Source organism: Squalius cephalus (assembly GCF_949319135.1).
Source record: "Squalius cephalus genome assembly, chromosome: 2".
NCBI lineage: Eukaryota > Metazoa > Chordata > Actinopteri > Cypriniformes > Leuciscidae > Squalius > Squalius cephalus.
Window position 1 is genome coordinate 50,537,178 of NC_137123.1, and position 18,720 is coordinate 50,555,897.

General features: G+C 37.3%; 1 protein-coding gene across 7 annotated transcripts in view; it reads left to right on the top strand.

Annotated features, from left to right (window-relative positions):
- Positions 1–18,720, top strand: part of ptprdb (protein tyrosine phosphatase receptor type Db) — a 76,072-nt gene that overhangs the window by 24,381 nt on the left and 32,971 nt on the right. For 5 of the 7 annotated variants that reach the window (XM_079851038.1, XM_079851042.1, XM_079851043.1 and 2 more), the window contains 5 exons: positions 8,238–8,381; positions 11,801–11,946; positions 12,178–12,319; positions 13,711–13,896; positions 17,715–17,732. In XM_079851038.1, coding sequence (XP_079707164.1) covers positions 8,294–8,381; positions 11,801–11,946; positions 12,178–12,319; positions 13,711–13,896; positions 17,715–17,732 — 580 coding nt within the window. In that variant the 5' untranslated portion in view covers positions 8,238–8,293. The remainder of the gene's footprint in view (positions 1–8,237; positions 8,382–11,800; positions 11,947–12,177; positions 12,320–13,710; positions 13,897–17,714; positions 17,733–18,720) is intronic. The other 2 variants (XM_079851040.1, XM_079851041.1) reach the window with 1 other exon arrangement.

The following is an 18,720-nucleotide window of genomic DNA, read 5'->3' on the forward strand; positions in this document are numbered from 1 at the left end:
AAAGACGGAGCAGGGACCCCCTGTTACATTTGAAGTCTGGCCTTCAAATATGCGTATAGTATCAAATGAATGTATGCTATAATGCTACATTACATAACCATTCAAATGATCATTAACTATGTACAGAGAGTTTTAATTTTTAAGTTTAATTTTACTTAATGCATTCTATTGTGGAAGGGGCAATACATAATTTAGCTAAGCTTCATTTTATTAACTTTAGCTTAATTGTATTGAAGTTTACTCACCATATTTTTTTACAAAAACTACTGCAGTACTGTCACAAACTTCCCGTTGAAGACCCCTGCTGTTCAGCATTAAAGAGATAGTTCACTTTGAAATAAAATTTTGGTATGTTTTAGCTTACCTGAAGGGCATCCAAGATGTAGGTGTCTTTTTTTCCGCAGTAGTTTCAATTTTGATATTTTTAGGTCAAACCGTTCTTGTCTGACAGTCATATCATGCAGGTCTATGGTCACGGTCTCAAAGAGCATGCACAGAGTCCAAATTAAAACAATTCCCCATCGTCCAAATTAAACAATTCCCCATCGTAAGTACACATTGATGGCCTAAGACACGAAACGAGCGGTTTGTGTGAGAAAACGAACAGTATTTATATCGTTTTTACCTCTTATAACACAACCACGTCCAAGTGATCTGAGGGCGCGAGCGCATCCTGCTGTGTGACGTGTGTGCAGACTGGTGCATAGATATATACACTAGAGGTCGCCTTGGCTACGGCAGTTCATTGGAACGAATGTCTTTAATGCGAAATCTAGTGTATATATATCTATGCACCAGTCTGCGTACACGTCACACAGCAGGAAGCGCCCGCGCCCTCAGATCACTTGGACGTGGTTGTGTTATAAGAGGTAAAAACGATATAAATACTGTTCGTTTTCTCACACAAACTGCTCGTTTCGTGTCTTAGACCATCAATGTGTACTTACGATGGGGAATTGTTTAATTTGGACGATGGGGAATTGTTTTAATTTGGACTCTGAGCATGCTCTTTGAGACCGTGACCATAGACCTGCATGATATGACTGTCAGACAAGAACGGTTTGACCTAAAAATATCAACATTGAAACTACTGCGGAAAAAAAGACACCTACATCTTGGATGCCCTTGAGGTAAGCTAAAACATACCAAAATTTAATTTCAAAGTGAACTATCCCTTTAATAGATCAGAAGTTGTATGTATTGGTATTGCAGCTCCATCTATAGTTATAAGCTACATTTTAAATTGCCGCTCATGTCCATGGACCTTAGAGCACAAATTGATTTAATAGTTAAAAACTGAAGTGGTTCAGCAAAATAAGAGTGCATCGCTCAGTCAGGGTTTGCGAGGGAGTTTAGTGGCTCGTCTATTGAGCTTTAACTAGTCATTCAAAGCCTACATTATTCTGGTTCTATTTTTCACTTGAAATGCAGGGGACGTGGTTTAATACAGTATAAAAGTTGTGTAGACGTTAAAAGAATAGTTCATCCAAATTCTCTTGAAATTCCAAACCCATATGACATTCTTTCTGATGTGGACTGTGGAGCACAAAAGGTGAACTTTTAAAGCATATCCTGGTCAGTCATTTCTATATAATGAAAAGTGCTCCATAATGACAAAAAACACTATAAAAGCATCGTCAAATGTGGCAGATTTTGAATGTATTTAGATTTAGAAAAAGTAGATTTAGATGTTGATGTAGATTTTTAATGTAGACCTTGTGTTAGGTTTGATTTAGATGTTTTGCTTGGTTTGACGTCAAAGACATCAAGCAGCATTGCTTCTCGCATATCTTGTGATTGAACGCCGGTGAGTGTGTTTCATGATGACAAAAAGCACCATCATTATCAAATGTGACAGATTTAGATGTTGTGTTAGGTTAAATGTCAATGGCATCAAACAGCATTGCTTCTTACAAATCTTGTGACCAACGTCAGTGAGTGCATTTACGTACATGCATGTTCTTAAACCGATCATGCTTAGTAAGCTGAAACACCTGTGGTCATGCTAACGCATTAAACCATTTTCCTTTATTAGCATAAAACTGCTAAACAATAAACCAATCGTCACTACTAGATTTTTGCATCCTTCCTGCAGATATAAGCGCATAAAACCAGAGTGGGTGTTTCTGGTTGTATATATATCATAGAAATACCCAAGAAATTATAAAAATGTATTCTCATCTTGTGTAGGCGAATGAGAAATAGTACAGTCATAGAAATTGCAAACATGAGAGGAGAATATGGGTGTACAAGTTTCCTACTGACATTTAACATTACAACTCACATCATCGAAAACTGAATGGAATATAATAGAGTGGTGGAATACATAAATGCTTACATTTTGGCATCGCCACTGTGAAATAACCTGATCTTGCATTGCATGGTTATTGTTTTGCATGTATGATCATGTCTGAATCATGAATCATGTCTGAATCATGTCTGAAGATAACAAAAGGGGAAATGAAACTAGACAGATATCTAAATTTATAAACTCATGACTTCGAGTAACAAAGTAAATCAAGAAGTCAGAGTTTGCTTCTACCTAGTATCAGAAAGGTTTGCTGAATAATGCTAATGAAGAACCAATCTTATTGTAGGAAAAATGATGTAATGTATCATGTCACCTTTGCCATGCTCCTATTCTATAAAAACTGTTGTATTCATTTTGCTGGTGGGATTCTCTCTGAAATTTGTCTGAGATCCTCCGTCCGTGAAGGCATTCGAAGGCATTGTCTGGAGTCTGTTTAGTTATTGCTGTGCAGCAGGTTAGTGGAACACTAGAGACCTTATTCCCAAGTGATAGTGTTAAAAAAGGAACGAGACGTCGTTCGACTTAGTGTGAGACTCTTAGGAAGGGTTAGTTTGCGGTCAGGTAACTATTATATGCGTTCAGAATAGCTATCTTAGGCATCAACCAACTCGATCAGAGGTGAATTCACCAGAGTATAATTTTGCAAGTGTCGACTATAGACGCTTGGGTGTCAACTGGAGACGCCCCAGGTATACTTAAAGCCTGGTTCACACGGGACGATTTTAAAATTGTTGGCCGATTTTCCAAACCTGAGAGACCCCACACACGGCGATAAAAAATCACGGGTCTAACAGTTTTGGTCGTACAGTGTGTGGTGCGCTGCCACACGGCAAAATCAACACATCACACACGAACCGATTTGACTCCCGAGCATTCCCAGGTCAGACGGGAAATCTTGCAAAATCCCTCAAGATCAAACGTGACTTCAGAGTAAACAATCATGGCGGACGAAGAGGATGCAGTGGCGATAGTTTGTAGTTTGTTTTTAACCGAAAAAAAAACGTTATCAGTTGGTCCTCCATCTCCGACGTCCACCGAACTTTCTGGTGCGCCATGCCGCCGGCTGTTTTGATTTTGTTTCCCGGTGCTTCCTCGCCGCCTCGTCACCTCGCTTTCTGATTGGCTACAGTCCACAGGCTGCGTGCTCGTTTGTCCCTGGGGGACACCACACACACGAGGAGAAATCGGGCCAAAAAAATCCAACATGTTGGATATCCCCGATTTGAGATCGGAGCGGTCCCGACGTCCTTCCGCGCAGACGAGAGCCGTCTTAACACACCACACACGGTAGGAATATCTGATCAGATTATTTTACGATAATCGGAGCATCCTTAAGATTGTCGGAAGGGGTGAATCTGGGCTAAAATCGGCCTAATTATCCTGCCGTGTGAACCAGGCTTAAGTCTTGTGCGTAGGGGAAAATCTACATGTAAACTGGTCAACAGCCAGGATATTCTTCAAAATATCTCAATGTGTTCCATGCAAGAAAGGAGGCTGTACGAGTTTGGAACAACATGAGGGTGAATAAATACTAAAAGACAGTGTTGTGTACTCGAGACTCGGACTCGGTCTCGGTCTCGGACTCGGTCTCGAGACCATATTTTAATGGTCTCGGTCTTGTCATGGACTCGTGTGCATTTTGACTCGGAATTGACTCGTACTCGAACATATTAGGACTCTGACTTATTCCCGAGTCCACTCGAGTCCCATTCAAAATATTTCATGATTGTTACTGTATGTTAATATTTCTTTAAATTGTTGTTTGATTTAAACGTCCAATGATTGCTGACTTTCTTGTGCGCAACTGCGTATGACTTGAGACTAACGTTCGCGCCACGCAAATGCAGCAGGAGCCTTTTTTACCATTACAGTGTAGGCTACATGATTCCATGGTATATTTGATTTACTGTTTGAGTATGAGTATGGTGCCAATTTTATTGTTACCACCAAATATTTTACATATTCTTGAAGATATCTTTAGGTCTGGTTTTTAGACCCAACCTTAGGTTATCCAACCGATCTGGTCTCGGTATCGACTCGACTCGGACTCGACTCTCTCTGGTCTCGGTCTCGACTCGGACTCGACTCTCTTTGGTCTCGGTCTCGACTCGGACTCGACCCTCTCTGGTCTCGGTCTCGACTCGGACTCGAGTGAGCTGGTCTCGACTACAACACTGCTAAAAGAAGTGTAATTTTTACTATCCCTTTAACAATGGACGACGAGGGTCTCTCAAAAGAAAGCTCGTCATTCACTGTTGTTTGATATGCTGTTAGCCCTCTCATCACCTAATTGCAGGCTAATTGTGTCGGTGCATGTTAACATGATTGGTGCCTTAGTAATAAATATCAATTATTTGACTCGTTGCATCTGAATAAGTAATTAAGATGCAGATTTGATTAGTCAGTAGCTAGGCTATGTCTCGCTGTTCCACAAATACACACACATATATACGCTTGCTGATGGCTTACTTTCATAGTCTCTTATGTTTCTCTCTCTCTGTCTCTCTCATATGCGCACAGACGTAGCCACAAAGCTTAGCTATCGACTTCTGACACAAATGGAGTTGAAGCAGGAAATATCAGGTTATCATAATGATCTCTGTTCTTTTCAGATTAGGCAGGGTAGCATATGGCTCTAACACAGGGGAGAGGAATATAATCCCCCCCCCCCCCCCCCACACACACACGCACACACACACGTCTGGTTTACTATCTTTGTGGGGACTCTCCATAGACGTAATGGTTTTTATACTGTACAAGCTGTATCTCCCTTTACACTAACCTGACCCCTAAACCTAACCTACCCATCACAGAAAACTTTCTGCATTTTTACATTGTCAAAAAAACTCTGTCTGTATGATTTAGAAGCTTGTTTCTTCATGGGGACCTCAGTTGTGTGACACAAGTCACCATGAGTCTGTGTGCATTCAGGTTGAAGTCCCCACCGGGGTAGAAAAACATGTACACACACACAAACACACACTTGTTGAGGTTTTTTTTATGTTTTATGGGGACTTTCCATAGACAATGATTTTTATACTGTACAAACTGTATATTGTATCCCCTTACACTAACCCTTCCCCTAAACCTACCATTTTGTCCCGATAATGTAGGGTTTACCAGGACACACACACACACACACACACATGTCTGGTTCACTATCTTTGTGGGGACTCTCCGTAGACTTAATGATTTTCATACTGTACAAACTGTATATTCTATCTCCTTATACTAACCCTACCCCTAAACCTACCCATCACAGAAAACTTTCTGCATTTTTACATTTTCAAAAAAATATAATTTAGTATGTTTATTAACCCATTTCCCTCGTGGAGACCACTGGCTGGTCCCCACAATGGAGGTGATATCAGGTTTTACTATCCTTGTGAGGACATTTGGTTCCCACAATGTAATATAAACCAAACGCACACACACACACACACACACACACACACACACACACAATATTCACATTGTCCAAATCGAAAAATAAATTCTTATTTAACCTGTAAATAAACAGTTAGTTATAGGATACATATTTCAGTAAGAGTCAGCACTATTGTGACCTTTGTGCAAAAAGTCAGATTTTCTTTCAAAGAAGATGCTCTTTCAAACAGTGCTGAACATGGATAATCAGACTTGTGAAGTTTATTCCAGCTTGAGTGCATGCTGTAAAAAAGGAAAAATTCTCCATTTTAATTTCTATCTGACTTTGAATTTTATTTATTTATTGTTAAATAATGTATTTTTTTACAGAAACTGTTATACTCATTAAATTATAAATATATAAATTAGAAGAAAATATAAGCATTTTCATTAGTGGTCTTAGACTTTTAGATGTGACGTATCTTTGGTGGATATACTCGGTGTATTTGTGCGTTTGCGTATGCCTTGCGTGCATCTACGTATTTTCCTGATAATAATGTGTATTAGGGATTTTGTTAAGCTGCTGTGGAGTGTTTTCCAAATGAGGCAGATGGTGTGTGTGTGTAGGTTTAGGGGTTTGAAGGGCTTCAGTTTTACATGAGTCAGAGATCAGATTGACCCATTTCCTCCACAGTCGAATCCAGACATGTGGAAACACACACTCATTTGGGGTTTGTATGTGTCACCGTTCTCCTCCTTCACTCCCCGTTTCCTACATCATCACGATTCCCTGCAGGAAGTAACACGTGTGGTCTTTTCTCTCTCAGCACTGTAAAAGTGAAGGAAGCCTCAGAGTGCAGTGGAGGAATTAAATATGGATAGGCAGCACGGATGAGGGGGTCTGCAACCACTCTCTCTCCTAATGATGTGATGTGATGTGACAAGCGTGGTGCTCATGGGGGCAGAGTTACCATAGCGATTCCCAACACACCCCCATCTGTGGCAATCTCCCATGCACAGCATCCATATTTAATGCAACTTTTACTTAGTGCAGTTCAACTGCCCACCCAACTCTTTCTCTCTCTCTCTCTCTCTCTCTCTCTCTCTCTCTTTCTTTCTCGTTCTCTTCGTTATATTTTCAGAAGTAAGATACATTATACATTTATGGGCTCTAGGTTATAATTATTGAGTTTATGGTAAAGTTTTCCGGCCCGCTGGGGAGAGAGAGAGGCCTTTAGGAGCTGTCATGTATTATCATATATTCCATGCAGTTTTTTTTACTTAAAGTTTTACAGAGTTATTGTAATCTGAACTTTGTATAACTTCCCAGTTATTTTTTGTCCCACTTTTGTTATAACCAGAACAGATGTTAACAGTTTTTGTTCGTCCAACTATCAGCTATTTCCCCCCCAAAAAACGTTTCCGCTAACTCGGCTGACAGCTTTGAAGTGTGAGAAATGGCAAATTGTTTTAAAGTTTATCGCTTAGAAATGTTTAGCACGCTGGAGGACAATTACTGTCAGTATTCTCTGAACTAAATTAAAGAAATAGTTAATCCAAAAAGGAACATCATTAATTCACCCTCATGCCATTATGAACACATACACCCCTCTTCAAAAGTTGAGTAAGATGTTTTTTGAAAGAAGATTCTTATGCTCCAAAAGACTGCATTTATTCTATCTAAAATACAGTAAAAACAGTAATATTGTGAAATAATATTACAATCTAAAATAACTCTTGTCTATTTTAAATTTTAATGTATTCCTGTGATGGCAAAGCTGAATTTTCAGCAACCATTACTGCAGTTTTCAGTGTCACATGATCCTTCAAAAATAATTCTGATATGCTGATTTGCTTCTCAATAACATTTCTTCTTATTATTCTCAATACTGAAAAGAGTTGTGCTGCTTAATATTTTTGTGGAAACCTCAATTCATATTTGATGAAGATATCTATTGCAGGATGTATTCATGGAACTTTTCTGTAAATGAAATTAAATGGGGACTAGGGCTGTCAAGCTTAAAAAACTATGATTTTAAATAAATCTATCAAAATCATATAGTCATATTATATAATCAATAATTTGTGCCAGTTTTGATGTCAACGACAATCGGCCTTGTTGCACCATATTTGAATATCCCTAAACATGAATGACAGAACTTAGGTAAAGATTTTCATTAAGTTGTACAGCTTCAGAAGATTTATTTATGTTTGTTCGTTCGTTCATTCATTCATTCATTCATTCATTCATTCATTCATTCATTCATTCATTCATTCATTCAACAGCCCCCCATTCGGTTTGGAACAGCATTAGTGTGTGTAACTGGGTGAACTGTTCCTTTAATGCAAGCTAGACTACTTTCTGCCTGTGAAGGCTCTATGTTAAATGATATGTTCATTGTTCAGGAATTGATTGACCACTCAGTAATTTGTTATCTGATCCTCAGAGAAAGTCTCACACACAGAGTACTAATTGATTAATGCGATCGATTCATGTCATGTGCTGCAGCCTACACATGTGACTGACAGATACGGTTGCTTGTTCACATGTGTATTTTAGGTTATGAGTGCACTTACAGCTTGGTGATCCACATAAACAGACAAGCCAATGAGAGGATGGCCAGAGGTCACATGATCTACAGAAGCGCCTACCAGCCGGTACTACTGATTCTACTGAGCGTGCTCCAGCTGGCGCATACACAAAGTGAGTATACAAGCATCAAAAACATATCAAACAGTGGCAGAATCCTCTGAAACTCAGAATAATTGCTGGCTCTTTTCATGAAATACTCTAGTTCCCCAATCCCCACCAGTGTAAAGGATAAAGGCAAACTTTAATGCAGCTTACAACGTAGTATGTAATTAAAAAAATAAGGTTTGTGAACATTCTAAGCAATTTCATAATGCTAAACCAGTTGGATGGATTATAATACTATCCTCCAATGTTTCTTTCACTGCACCAAATGTCCGGATCAGTGTTTACAAGACAACTGCGCCCTTCGCTGACTACGTAAAGAAATGACGTCAACATTTAATACATGGATTTAATACATCTTTTCATTTGATGACCATGGCAAAACATTTAAGCAGATAATCAGGCTTGCATTTTGTTATACTCTAGTAGATGAGGGAAAAAATACCATTGTGTTTTTAGTTGTTAAGAATTTAAATGCAGAAAAAATTATTACATTTCATTCAAATTGAGTTAATTGTATTCATTTAATTTATTAAATAGATTTATTATGTGGGTGTAAAAAAAATATTATTTTATTAATTATTTTTATTTAATTATTTTATAATAATAATTATAAAATTTGTATTGTTCTAATCTCTCTATGGTCTTTGTAATTGAATCTAAATATATATATAAAAATGGAAAAGTAGTTGCACTCAATGGCTTTGTTGTGCAAATGTTACCTGCGCCTGTGTAGATTAAAGCATGTAAAGTTAAGATGAAGAGATTTCATTGCACATCATCTGGGGTGATGACATGAACATTCAACCACGCTCGTACATTGTTCTGTTTGAACCGGAGCTGAACCTTTGTTTAGTTACACATGCCATTAGTTCAGAGCTGCTGGTCAGTGGGTTATAGACCAGATTAATGTGACATCCGTAGACCGAGTGGATTAGCAAGCGCTGCTGAATGTGTCAATCACACTGCTAATCCGCACTTTTCCTCATCTACAAGTTAATTCACTCTGTCTTTCGTATTAACTGTAATGCACTTTTAATGCACGCATAAAGTCACTGCCTGATTTTTAAAGAGGTTTTATGACTTTAAGTCAAAGTCAGGTTTATTGTCATTTTCAACAATGGCGATCAATGTGGTCATTATTTTATACACATATGATTCTTTCTTGCATCTAATTGCATCCAATCCATTTTGTTTTATTTGATTTAAAACGACTGATTTGAGTTTTTAATTTAATTGAGACAATTACATGCAGGGTTTAAAATTAACAAGCGCCAAATGCAGGTAAAACTTTCTTGCCAATTGGTCCATAAAGTTTTAGTAACTTAAATGCAAAATTCTATATTTTATTTTGTTTTTTTTAAACCAATAGCATTTAAAACATGAAAATAATTATTGGCTTAACTGTGCATGTCATGACATATATATATATATGCAGTAAACTTATTATACTGTTATATTAAGTGCATTTGTCACTTGTTCATTTTAAACCCTACCTTTAAGTTATACTATATGAGAACTTAAAAATGTATGGATGCATTCATATTCATTCTGGAGATTTTACAGTTTTTCTCGATTGCTTAAACACTATAACCAGGCTTTTGAACTAAAATTTCAAAACCATAACGCCATTTATCAAAAAGCACACCCATTTCTCTAAACTATAAACACTATTCCCTGTTTTGACACATGAGTCAGATTTGTTGAACTGTCACTGCAAAACTCTACTCACAAATCTCTTCATTTCTCATTGCTTAGACCATGTTGTCATTTAGAAAGCACTAGCATTCAAAATTGTTCACTCAAGTCAGCATAGCTTCAGCTCAGTTAGCACACAATTACCCAGGTGGAAACACTAAGAGTCAAAATTTAACACACATCAATCAGAACCTTCAATAGATATATAAAAGGGCCCAAATCAGTTTATTGCGTTTTGGAACAATGGATCCAGAAAGACATGAAGGAAGAGGGATAAGAATGAGGAGGAGGAAGGGCAAGGACAAGAAGACAAGCCGTCTCAGATGAAATTCAAGCCACTCTAGTTGCCCATGTCTTTATCAATGGTATGACTATGAGGGAGGCTGGGCTACGAGTAAGGCCAAATTTGAGTCGCTTTACCATCGCCTCGAGAACCTTCATGGAGGTGTGGTGGCAAACAAAATTCTATCACTGAATAAGAGACAAACATTTCCAATAGTCTTTGATGAGGTGTATTTTCTTGCAAGAAAAGGCCAGCAGTCGTACAGTCACACAGAGCGGCACAGAGTGTGACCGCGAAGGGAGGGCTTCCTTTCTCCTTTATAGTCTTGACTCCCAGAATGTTATCTTTCTAGGCAAATGATGGTATTTCAACCATGTGTGGAACATTCTTAGACGTGTCCATCATATTGTATCCTTGAGTGGAGGCCCTCCTGTTACGTCCCAACACTCTTTACCATCCAATACGATTCGAATTCCATATTAGAATATGGTTTGTGTGTGCTCTTTTACTGACATATGTTGGTCACACACATCTTACTGTAAGTAAATATAAATCTTTTTTTTAAAAAAGAGTAAAAAAAAAAAGAGTAAAACAGGAAAAAAAAAATGTTTTTGTGTGTGTGTGTTTTCTGTGTATGAATAAAAATGTGCCAATGTATCCACTGGTTGTGTCTTTTGTGTTCATCATGTGAAAAGGTTTGTGATGGGGAACCACAAGCAACATAACTTACCAGTTTTGGAAATGTTGTTTTGAATTTATTGCACCAGTGTTTTAGACTATGTTGTAGTGTGTGTGATTTTGAGGGCTTGTGTGTCCTGTCTGAGGGCAAAGTTTGGTTTTTCAGCAAGAGTGAATGGGTTTGAGTGTAGAACTTCATTTTGACCTGAAAATAGGATGTTTGGGGAATTGGGTGAGAGAGACGTTATGGATTTGTGTTTATAATTTTGAGAATTCGAGGCATAGTTTCAAGAAATGTGTTTAAGCAATCGAGAAAAACTGTAAATACTAGAAGAGAGTTTCCCCATCCTGAAGACACTTTTGCACTTGCACCCACAAATGAAAATTCTTTCATCATTTACTCACCTTCAAGTTGTTCCAAACCTGTATGAATTTCAATACTCTGCTGAACACAAAAGATTATGTTTGTATCGATATGTTGGTAACAAAACAGTTGATTGGTCCCATTGACTTCCATAGTATTTAAAAATACTGTAAAACTCAATGGGGCCCATCAACTGTTTGGTTTTCCATATTCTTTAAAATATCTTTGTGTTCAGCAGCAGAAAAAAAAAATTCATACAGGTTTGGAACAATTGAAGGGTGAGTAAATGATGACAGAATTTACATTTTTGGGTGAACTATCTCTTTAACTGGGCTTGTGTTGACCCAGTCATAGTTAATTATGGGTCACCTTATACAAACCACCAATCTCTGTCCTTCTTGGCAGGTGCTCCTCGGTTCACTCGTATGCCCACTGATCAGATAGGTGTTCAGGGGGGCGTGGCCTCCTTCGTATGTCAAGCCACAGGAGATCCACTACCCAAAATCACATGGAGCAGAAAAGGCAAAAAAGTCACCAACCAGAGATTTGAGGTAAACTCCCGACCCCCGAATGCACAAACACAAACCGTACAGACTGCTTGCTTACACATTTGCTGCAAGCAGCGATATGAGGTTGTAACACTGTTAAAGTGAGATTCCCATAGTACACTTCCTGTAATTTCACACATTTGTCCTGGCTCAGTGGATTCCTTACACATGGTCTATAAAGACACACAAGCTATTCAGGGAGTTACTAACACATTTTTCTCTGTCTGTCTGTAGGTGATAGAGTTTGAGGATGGTTCAGGGTCTGTGTTGCGAGTGCAGCCGCTACGGACTCCGCGAGATGAGGCTATATATGAATGTGTGGCATCTAATGATAGAGGGGAGATCAGTGCCTCCACACGTCTCAGTGTTCTCCGCGGTAGGTAATGGATCTGACTGGAAGCTTCTTCAAAAATTTGCTTTAGCTTGGAGTTCTGAAGTGCGCTTCTGTCAAGCTTGCCTGATACATGGCATTTTTAGAGAATTACCACAGAATTTTTGGAAATACCAATAAGAAGTAATTAGAATAATTGTTTTCATGCAGTGACCAATAATCAATATAATGGCCAATATACAGCTATAGGCCAACACTGAATCTACACTTTTTACACAGTTTCTATGCTGATTTTGTGGTAAATTTTGCAGATATTATGCATTAAACCATTTTTTTTAAGTGACAAAATATGATGATCCCCTTACCCCCTTCCTGAAACATCAGCAGCTGTATGATTTCATGTATAAAGACCAATTAAAAAATGTTTAGAATGTTGTAAATACATTATTTCCTAAATTCAAAAGCTTGCTTTTTTGTTTTCACTATACTAAAGCCAGAGCTAATTTTTTAAAATGTTATTTAAATATGTACTTTTTATTAAGTTGACCGCATATTATATTTAATAAAAACAGCTCTAATTTTAAGTAAGAAATAAAAACCAAACATGTCTATAGAATAAAATAATTGTGATGCATTTTGTATTTTCTGACTTCAGTAACAATATCAAATTTGGATAAATATGTGTAAATCATTTAATTAATATATTTTAGGGATGCACCGATATGATTATGTAACCTATATGATAGCCTTTATGACAGAACTTGTTGCACTTAACTGTATTTTCATTTTTTTAAGTGATTCCAATCAAATTTCAAGCAATTCAAAACCATCATGACGAACAGTGTCTCAGCATCTGAAGCGTTTCAGCTCAAGGAAATAATCCTTGATATTATTAATATTTATCGACTTTAATATATCGGCCAAATTTTTGTATTGGGCCGATAACGATAATATTAAAAATGAACAAATATCAGCCGATAACCGATATGGTGGCCGATATATTGTGCATCCCTAGTATATTTCATTTAATATCTTATATTGAGATGTTAACTTTGACAAACCCCAAACATATTTTTTTTTTGTAATGAGTGAACAACTTGTAAAAAAATTTCAAATAATTATCGGCTTGAAAAATTGTCTTAGTTACTGTATATTGTGCATCACTAGTTATTTTGTAGTTTGTGGTCTATAATAGTACTGGCTGTTTACGGTCTACAGGAATTGGTGCAGTAAGTGATTTCTGAGAAACACTGTTAAAGTGGATCAGACCAAGAACCAAAACACACTAGTTTCATTGTTTGCACGAGCAAACAAATTAGCGGGAGCGTATACACTCATGATGGGGGAGGTGCCTGTGTTGCATCGTGTTTGTTTTGGTGATTTCCAATATCAACAGAGGTGTGAGCGTAATGTTTGTTTGTATTTATTTATTTCAGAGGACCAGCTTCCCGCTGGTTTCCCTAATATTGATATGGGTCCTCAGCTGAAGGTGGTGGAGCGTTCTCGCACCGCTACCATGCTGTGTGCAGCCAGCGGAACACCTGACCCAGAGATCACCTGGTTTAAAGATTACCTCCCCATAGATACACACACTCATGGCCGGATCAAACAACTACGCTCAGGTGTGTGTGCTCTGAAGGATTTACAGTCTTTGTTCTTTTATTCTCGTCATTTGTTTAAAGGTGCACTTAGCTAATTTTCCTCTTTAAAAAATAAATAGTACATTTTATAAATACGTTTTAAATTATGTATACTCTCATGAGATGAAGAGTCATATCAGTAGCTTTATAAAAAAATGGTTCAGTCTGCATGGAGCTGGTCTCCTCATGGGGACAGCCATGTTGATGTCACATGACCAGCTGTGTTTTGCTGAGCTTGAAACAAGTTACAAATAATACTAATAATAATGTTACTTAATAAGAGGTATGCACCAATATTAATATTCTGGCTGATACGATACCGGAAAGCCTATCATTTTTTCATGTTGTGCCTAATATTAAAATGATATACTACTGTGTCTAAATAAATTAAAATCAATCATCTAAATAAATCATCTTAAATGCTAAAAAAATAAATGTATGCATCACAGCATTATAATGTACAGTATAAAAAACTATATTTATTTTAAAATTTGTTAAAGATTTAAAAGATCTAACAGTGCAAGTTAAATTGTAAGTGCTTTTAAAGAGTAACTTTAAGTGAGGGTTAAATGCTGGTAGATGTAATGTAAATGTAACCAAAAAATTGCTTTCACAATTAAAATATCGGCTGATACCGATAAATTAAAAAATTGTAGTATTGGACGATAATCAACGTGGAACCGACGTATACATATAATATACAATATACTTTAAAAAAACATAATTATAAAAGTACCTGTAAACAAGGAAACCAGACAATACAATAGACATATAAAAGACACAACATAACAATGGGAAAAATTAAATGTCCAGAAACGCAGTCACTGCAAGACCAATGAAACAATCCATGAGATCCCATGCCGCAAACTTACACACATAACCTCTCTGAGTGCATCTTTAAAGAAATCCTGTAGCCTAATGTCCTTTCACACACACACACAGTCTCAAACACACTGTTTTTGCTGTGTGACGACCTTAAGTGATAAATGTGCTGTCTCTCTTTCTGTGTTTTAATCTACAGAGTCCTTTGGTAAGTGTGTTATTCTGAGGCACAACACACACTCACTCATGTTCAATCACAAAACACACAAACATGTCGTTATTGGTAAAGCGCATGATATATCTACAGTACATATTGAATTTCCCCTAACAATATAGTCACCCTCTCTCCACACACATATAGTCAGAACATAGTTTAACACAGTATTCACGTACAGTAGATAGTTCTCCTTACCCGAGCGCTGCCCCTCTAACGTGTGGTACTGAGCCTCTCGCTTCCACTCTCACTTACGTTTTCTTGCTCCCTCCTTCACTAGCTCACTCTTTCACTTCTCCAAACACTCACTGCCCTTGGCATTGGATTTCCTGCATCACTACCCCCTTCTCACTCTTTCAGATCTCTCTCTTTCTCTCTTTCTTTCTCTTACTTTGTTGCCTAGATAGGTTTGAATGTCCTAATGCTGAATGTTACAGTGGCTTTTCACCCAAAACCGTGGCCTTTTTGGCTTTCCTCTTTCTCTGGGCTCGAGTCTGCCTGTCTTAAGTCTCTGTGTTCTTTTCCATGAATTTCATGATCAACTTTTTTAGAAAACAGGTGTCATCCAGAGGTTGTGCTACGAATAATCATTATCCGTCACTGAGAGGACTTGGTTGTACATTTTTCCGTCATGACCAAACACTTGGTATTTTTGCTGAGAATTTGATATTACAATAACTTTAGTGGAAATTGTTTTTTAGTAGCAGATTCTTGGCTTCTTCTTGGTTTTTATTCCACTCTCTGTTTTTATAATCTGGTCATCTGATTTAATAAACAATAATAATAAACTATTGTTTTTCTCCTCAAATAATCATTTAGATTTCACAGGGGTTCTTTAAGGGTATGTTCACACTTGTCAGGTTTGGTTCAATTAAAAACAAACTCTGGTGCGATTGCTCTTAGTGTGGTTCATTTGAATAAGTGTGAGCTTATTTAACTTTTCAAATGAACACGGACCAAAGACATCCAAATTAACCCAAAATAATATGCGATTATGTCACAAGATGCAAGCCTAAAAAGGAAAGAATTCTCAAGCATACGTGTTTTTTCTCATTATAGGAGCTACGTTGTTTATCAGTTCGGCACAGGCATCAGAAACAGCGTCTCCTCTCAGCATTTTTGTTTGTGTGCGCAACGGAGCAATTTCTGGCGCTCTTTTGATTCCTTTAGCCTACACATTTTATAAGCTCTTTGTGAGTTCTCAGCTGGTAAAAATACCATCATATGTATGCACATACAAGGAGCACATTTAGTACACAGCATTGTTTTGGATGTTCGGTAAGTTCCGTCTCAAAATATACATGTATGTCATAAAAGCTGTTTTTTTTTTTCTTTGTTTTGTATCTTTAGGTTTACAAAATGACACGTGTGAACGCTAAGCGAAACAGGACTAAATGTATCACTTTCTTTTTTGGTTCAGAGACTCCAAAGTGTGAAGCAAACTACAAGTGTGAACCTAAAACTTTTTTCCCCCTTTTTTTTTTTTTACTTCTAATTAGGGTTGTGCCCAAAGCTTAAATCCAAATTCACAAAGGCACAGAAAACGCATTCTACGGAGCCCCTAAAGGGACATGGTTAGGCTTGCAGCGGTAGTCGGTTACATTACAGTACATCAGATTTCACTTGTCACGTGAAGATAGTAGGAGAGATAACTGACAGGACGATGTTAGAAGATTTGGTGCAGAACAGATCCTGAGCGTCATTGACAAATATCTTATCTTGGAAAATGTGGTGTCCGTACCGCACGCATGATTGCGAATTCGAAAGGGAAAGTGAAAAGCGAGCACGCATTCAAAAGTGATTTCAATACCCCGTATATTGATAGCTATTTCCTGATGCCCGAAAATTCTATACAGTATAATTACCCAACTAAATAATTGCGAAAGAACGCAAAAGCATTTAAATATATATTTTTTCATCCCATTTCGTATTTTTTACATCTAAATGTCCCTTTATAGGCTCCGTAGAATGCGTAATTTATTTTCCGAGCATATTCGGCTTCGGGCACATCTCTACTTCTAATCCCTATTTGCATACTATAAGTAACTTTGCAACTACATGTCAACTATTAATGTATTAGTAGACTGGGTTAGGTTTAGAGTAGAATAAGTTGACATGTACATGCAAAGTTACTTATATGAAGTAGAACCATTGGAGAGGAACCAAGAGGAACCATTAAAATAAATATTAGCAGATATTAAGCAGACAGTCTACTAATACTCTAATGACTGGTACATGTTGACATGTTGTTGCAAAGGAACTTATAGTTAGATTGTCTACAGTGAACTATCGAAATAAAGTGTTACTTACCACATATTTTACTATGGGAATGGCTAAAAATGTTTCTGAAATAGGGATACACAATAGACCAGATTTTGTTTATTAAAGCATTTTTTAATTCTTTGTAAAATTGTTATCATATTTGAAAATATTTATAAAGTATAACCATTATAATCATTAAAACGTGCTAAATGACGGAAAATGTTCAGTTCTTTTTGCTTAAGACGACCTCTGTTGCCATCTCATAAAATCCCAACTACACTTTGCACTTAAGACATGAAGAGTCTCCCTCCTCCCCTCTTTCTCTTTCTTGCACACTTTATTTTTGCTGTTTCTATTTTATCCCTCTATCTTTCTGTTTTCTTTCTCTGTATCTACTTTTCACTCTCTCTCTGTCACTTTGTTTTTTTCTTCTCATTCTCCCTCGCTGCACTAACTCGTCTTCTCTTTAATCTCCCATCTGCTTTCATTCTCACACATCCAGGGGGTACGCCTATCCGAGGTAAGAGACTAAAGCAACCCACCACATCTATCCTCACCTTATCGCTCTCTTTCTTTCTTCCTTTTCCCCTCTCTCTTCCTCTCTCTCTCTCTCTCTCTCTCTCTCTCTCTCTCTCTCTCTCTCTCTCTCTCTCTCTCTCTCTCTCTCTCTCTCTCTCTCTCTCTCTGATTGTTTGACTAACCGTGTCATTTTCAGAGATTGTGTTTATCATGATTAATGTTTGGGTTCTGTTGCCATGATAAAACTACCTCCCCTTTACGCAGATCTTATCTGAATGTGTTATTTTCATGGTGAATTAAAATCAAATAGACATTAATTTTGTGAGTTGATAACAGATTTGAAATCTCCACTTTAGGGGAGAAAAATGAAAGAGGGTTTACTTTAGTGGTTGTTCAATATGGTTTTTAAAGGCCCCATGACATTGTCAGATGCCGTTTTCTTTCTTGTGGTGATGTATTACCTATTGAAAAAGGAAGCATGGGCAGGACATATTGAAAGGCTCATCCCTAAAACGCATGTACGAGGTATTAAAAGGAGGGATGTTCTCATTCTAGGTAGCATATTCTCTAACCAAAAATTGATAGATGAGTCATCTTTTGTTTTTGGCCTGTTGTCCCAAAATGCTATACATTTAAAATGTGTGTATCCTCTAAAAGTGCATAGCATTTAAACAAATTCAAAGCTAACTGCCATGGACTAAATTTTTAGAATATAAAATTTTTATGGGATCTTTAAAGTTTTATGTTTAGTCCCCTTTCCAGCCTTTGAATGGTTGCATCAAAAAACTGAAAAAAAAAATTGATATGCTATAATTTTTTTAGTAGAGCAGATATCAGAGATGACTTAAGGCCCCGATATACTTCAAGCAAAATCTAAGTACGAACTGATGTGATGAAATGAAGTTCGTTTTGGGAGATCAAAACAGCTTGCCAAAGCGAACTTTCCGGAAAAGTTTGCTACGGCTGGTAAACGCCTTTATACCTCCATT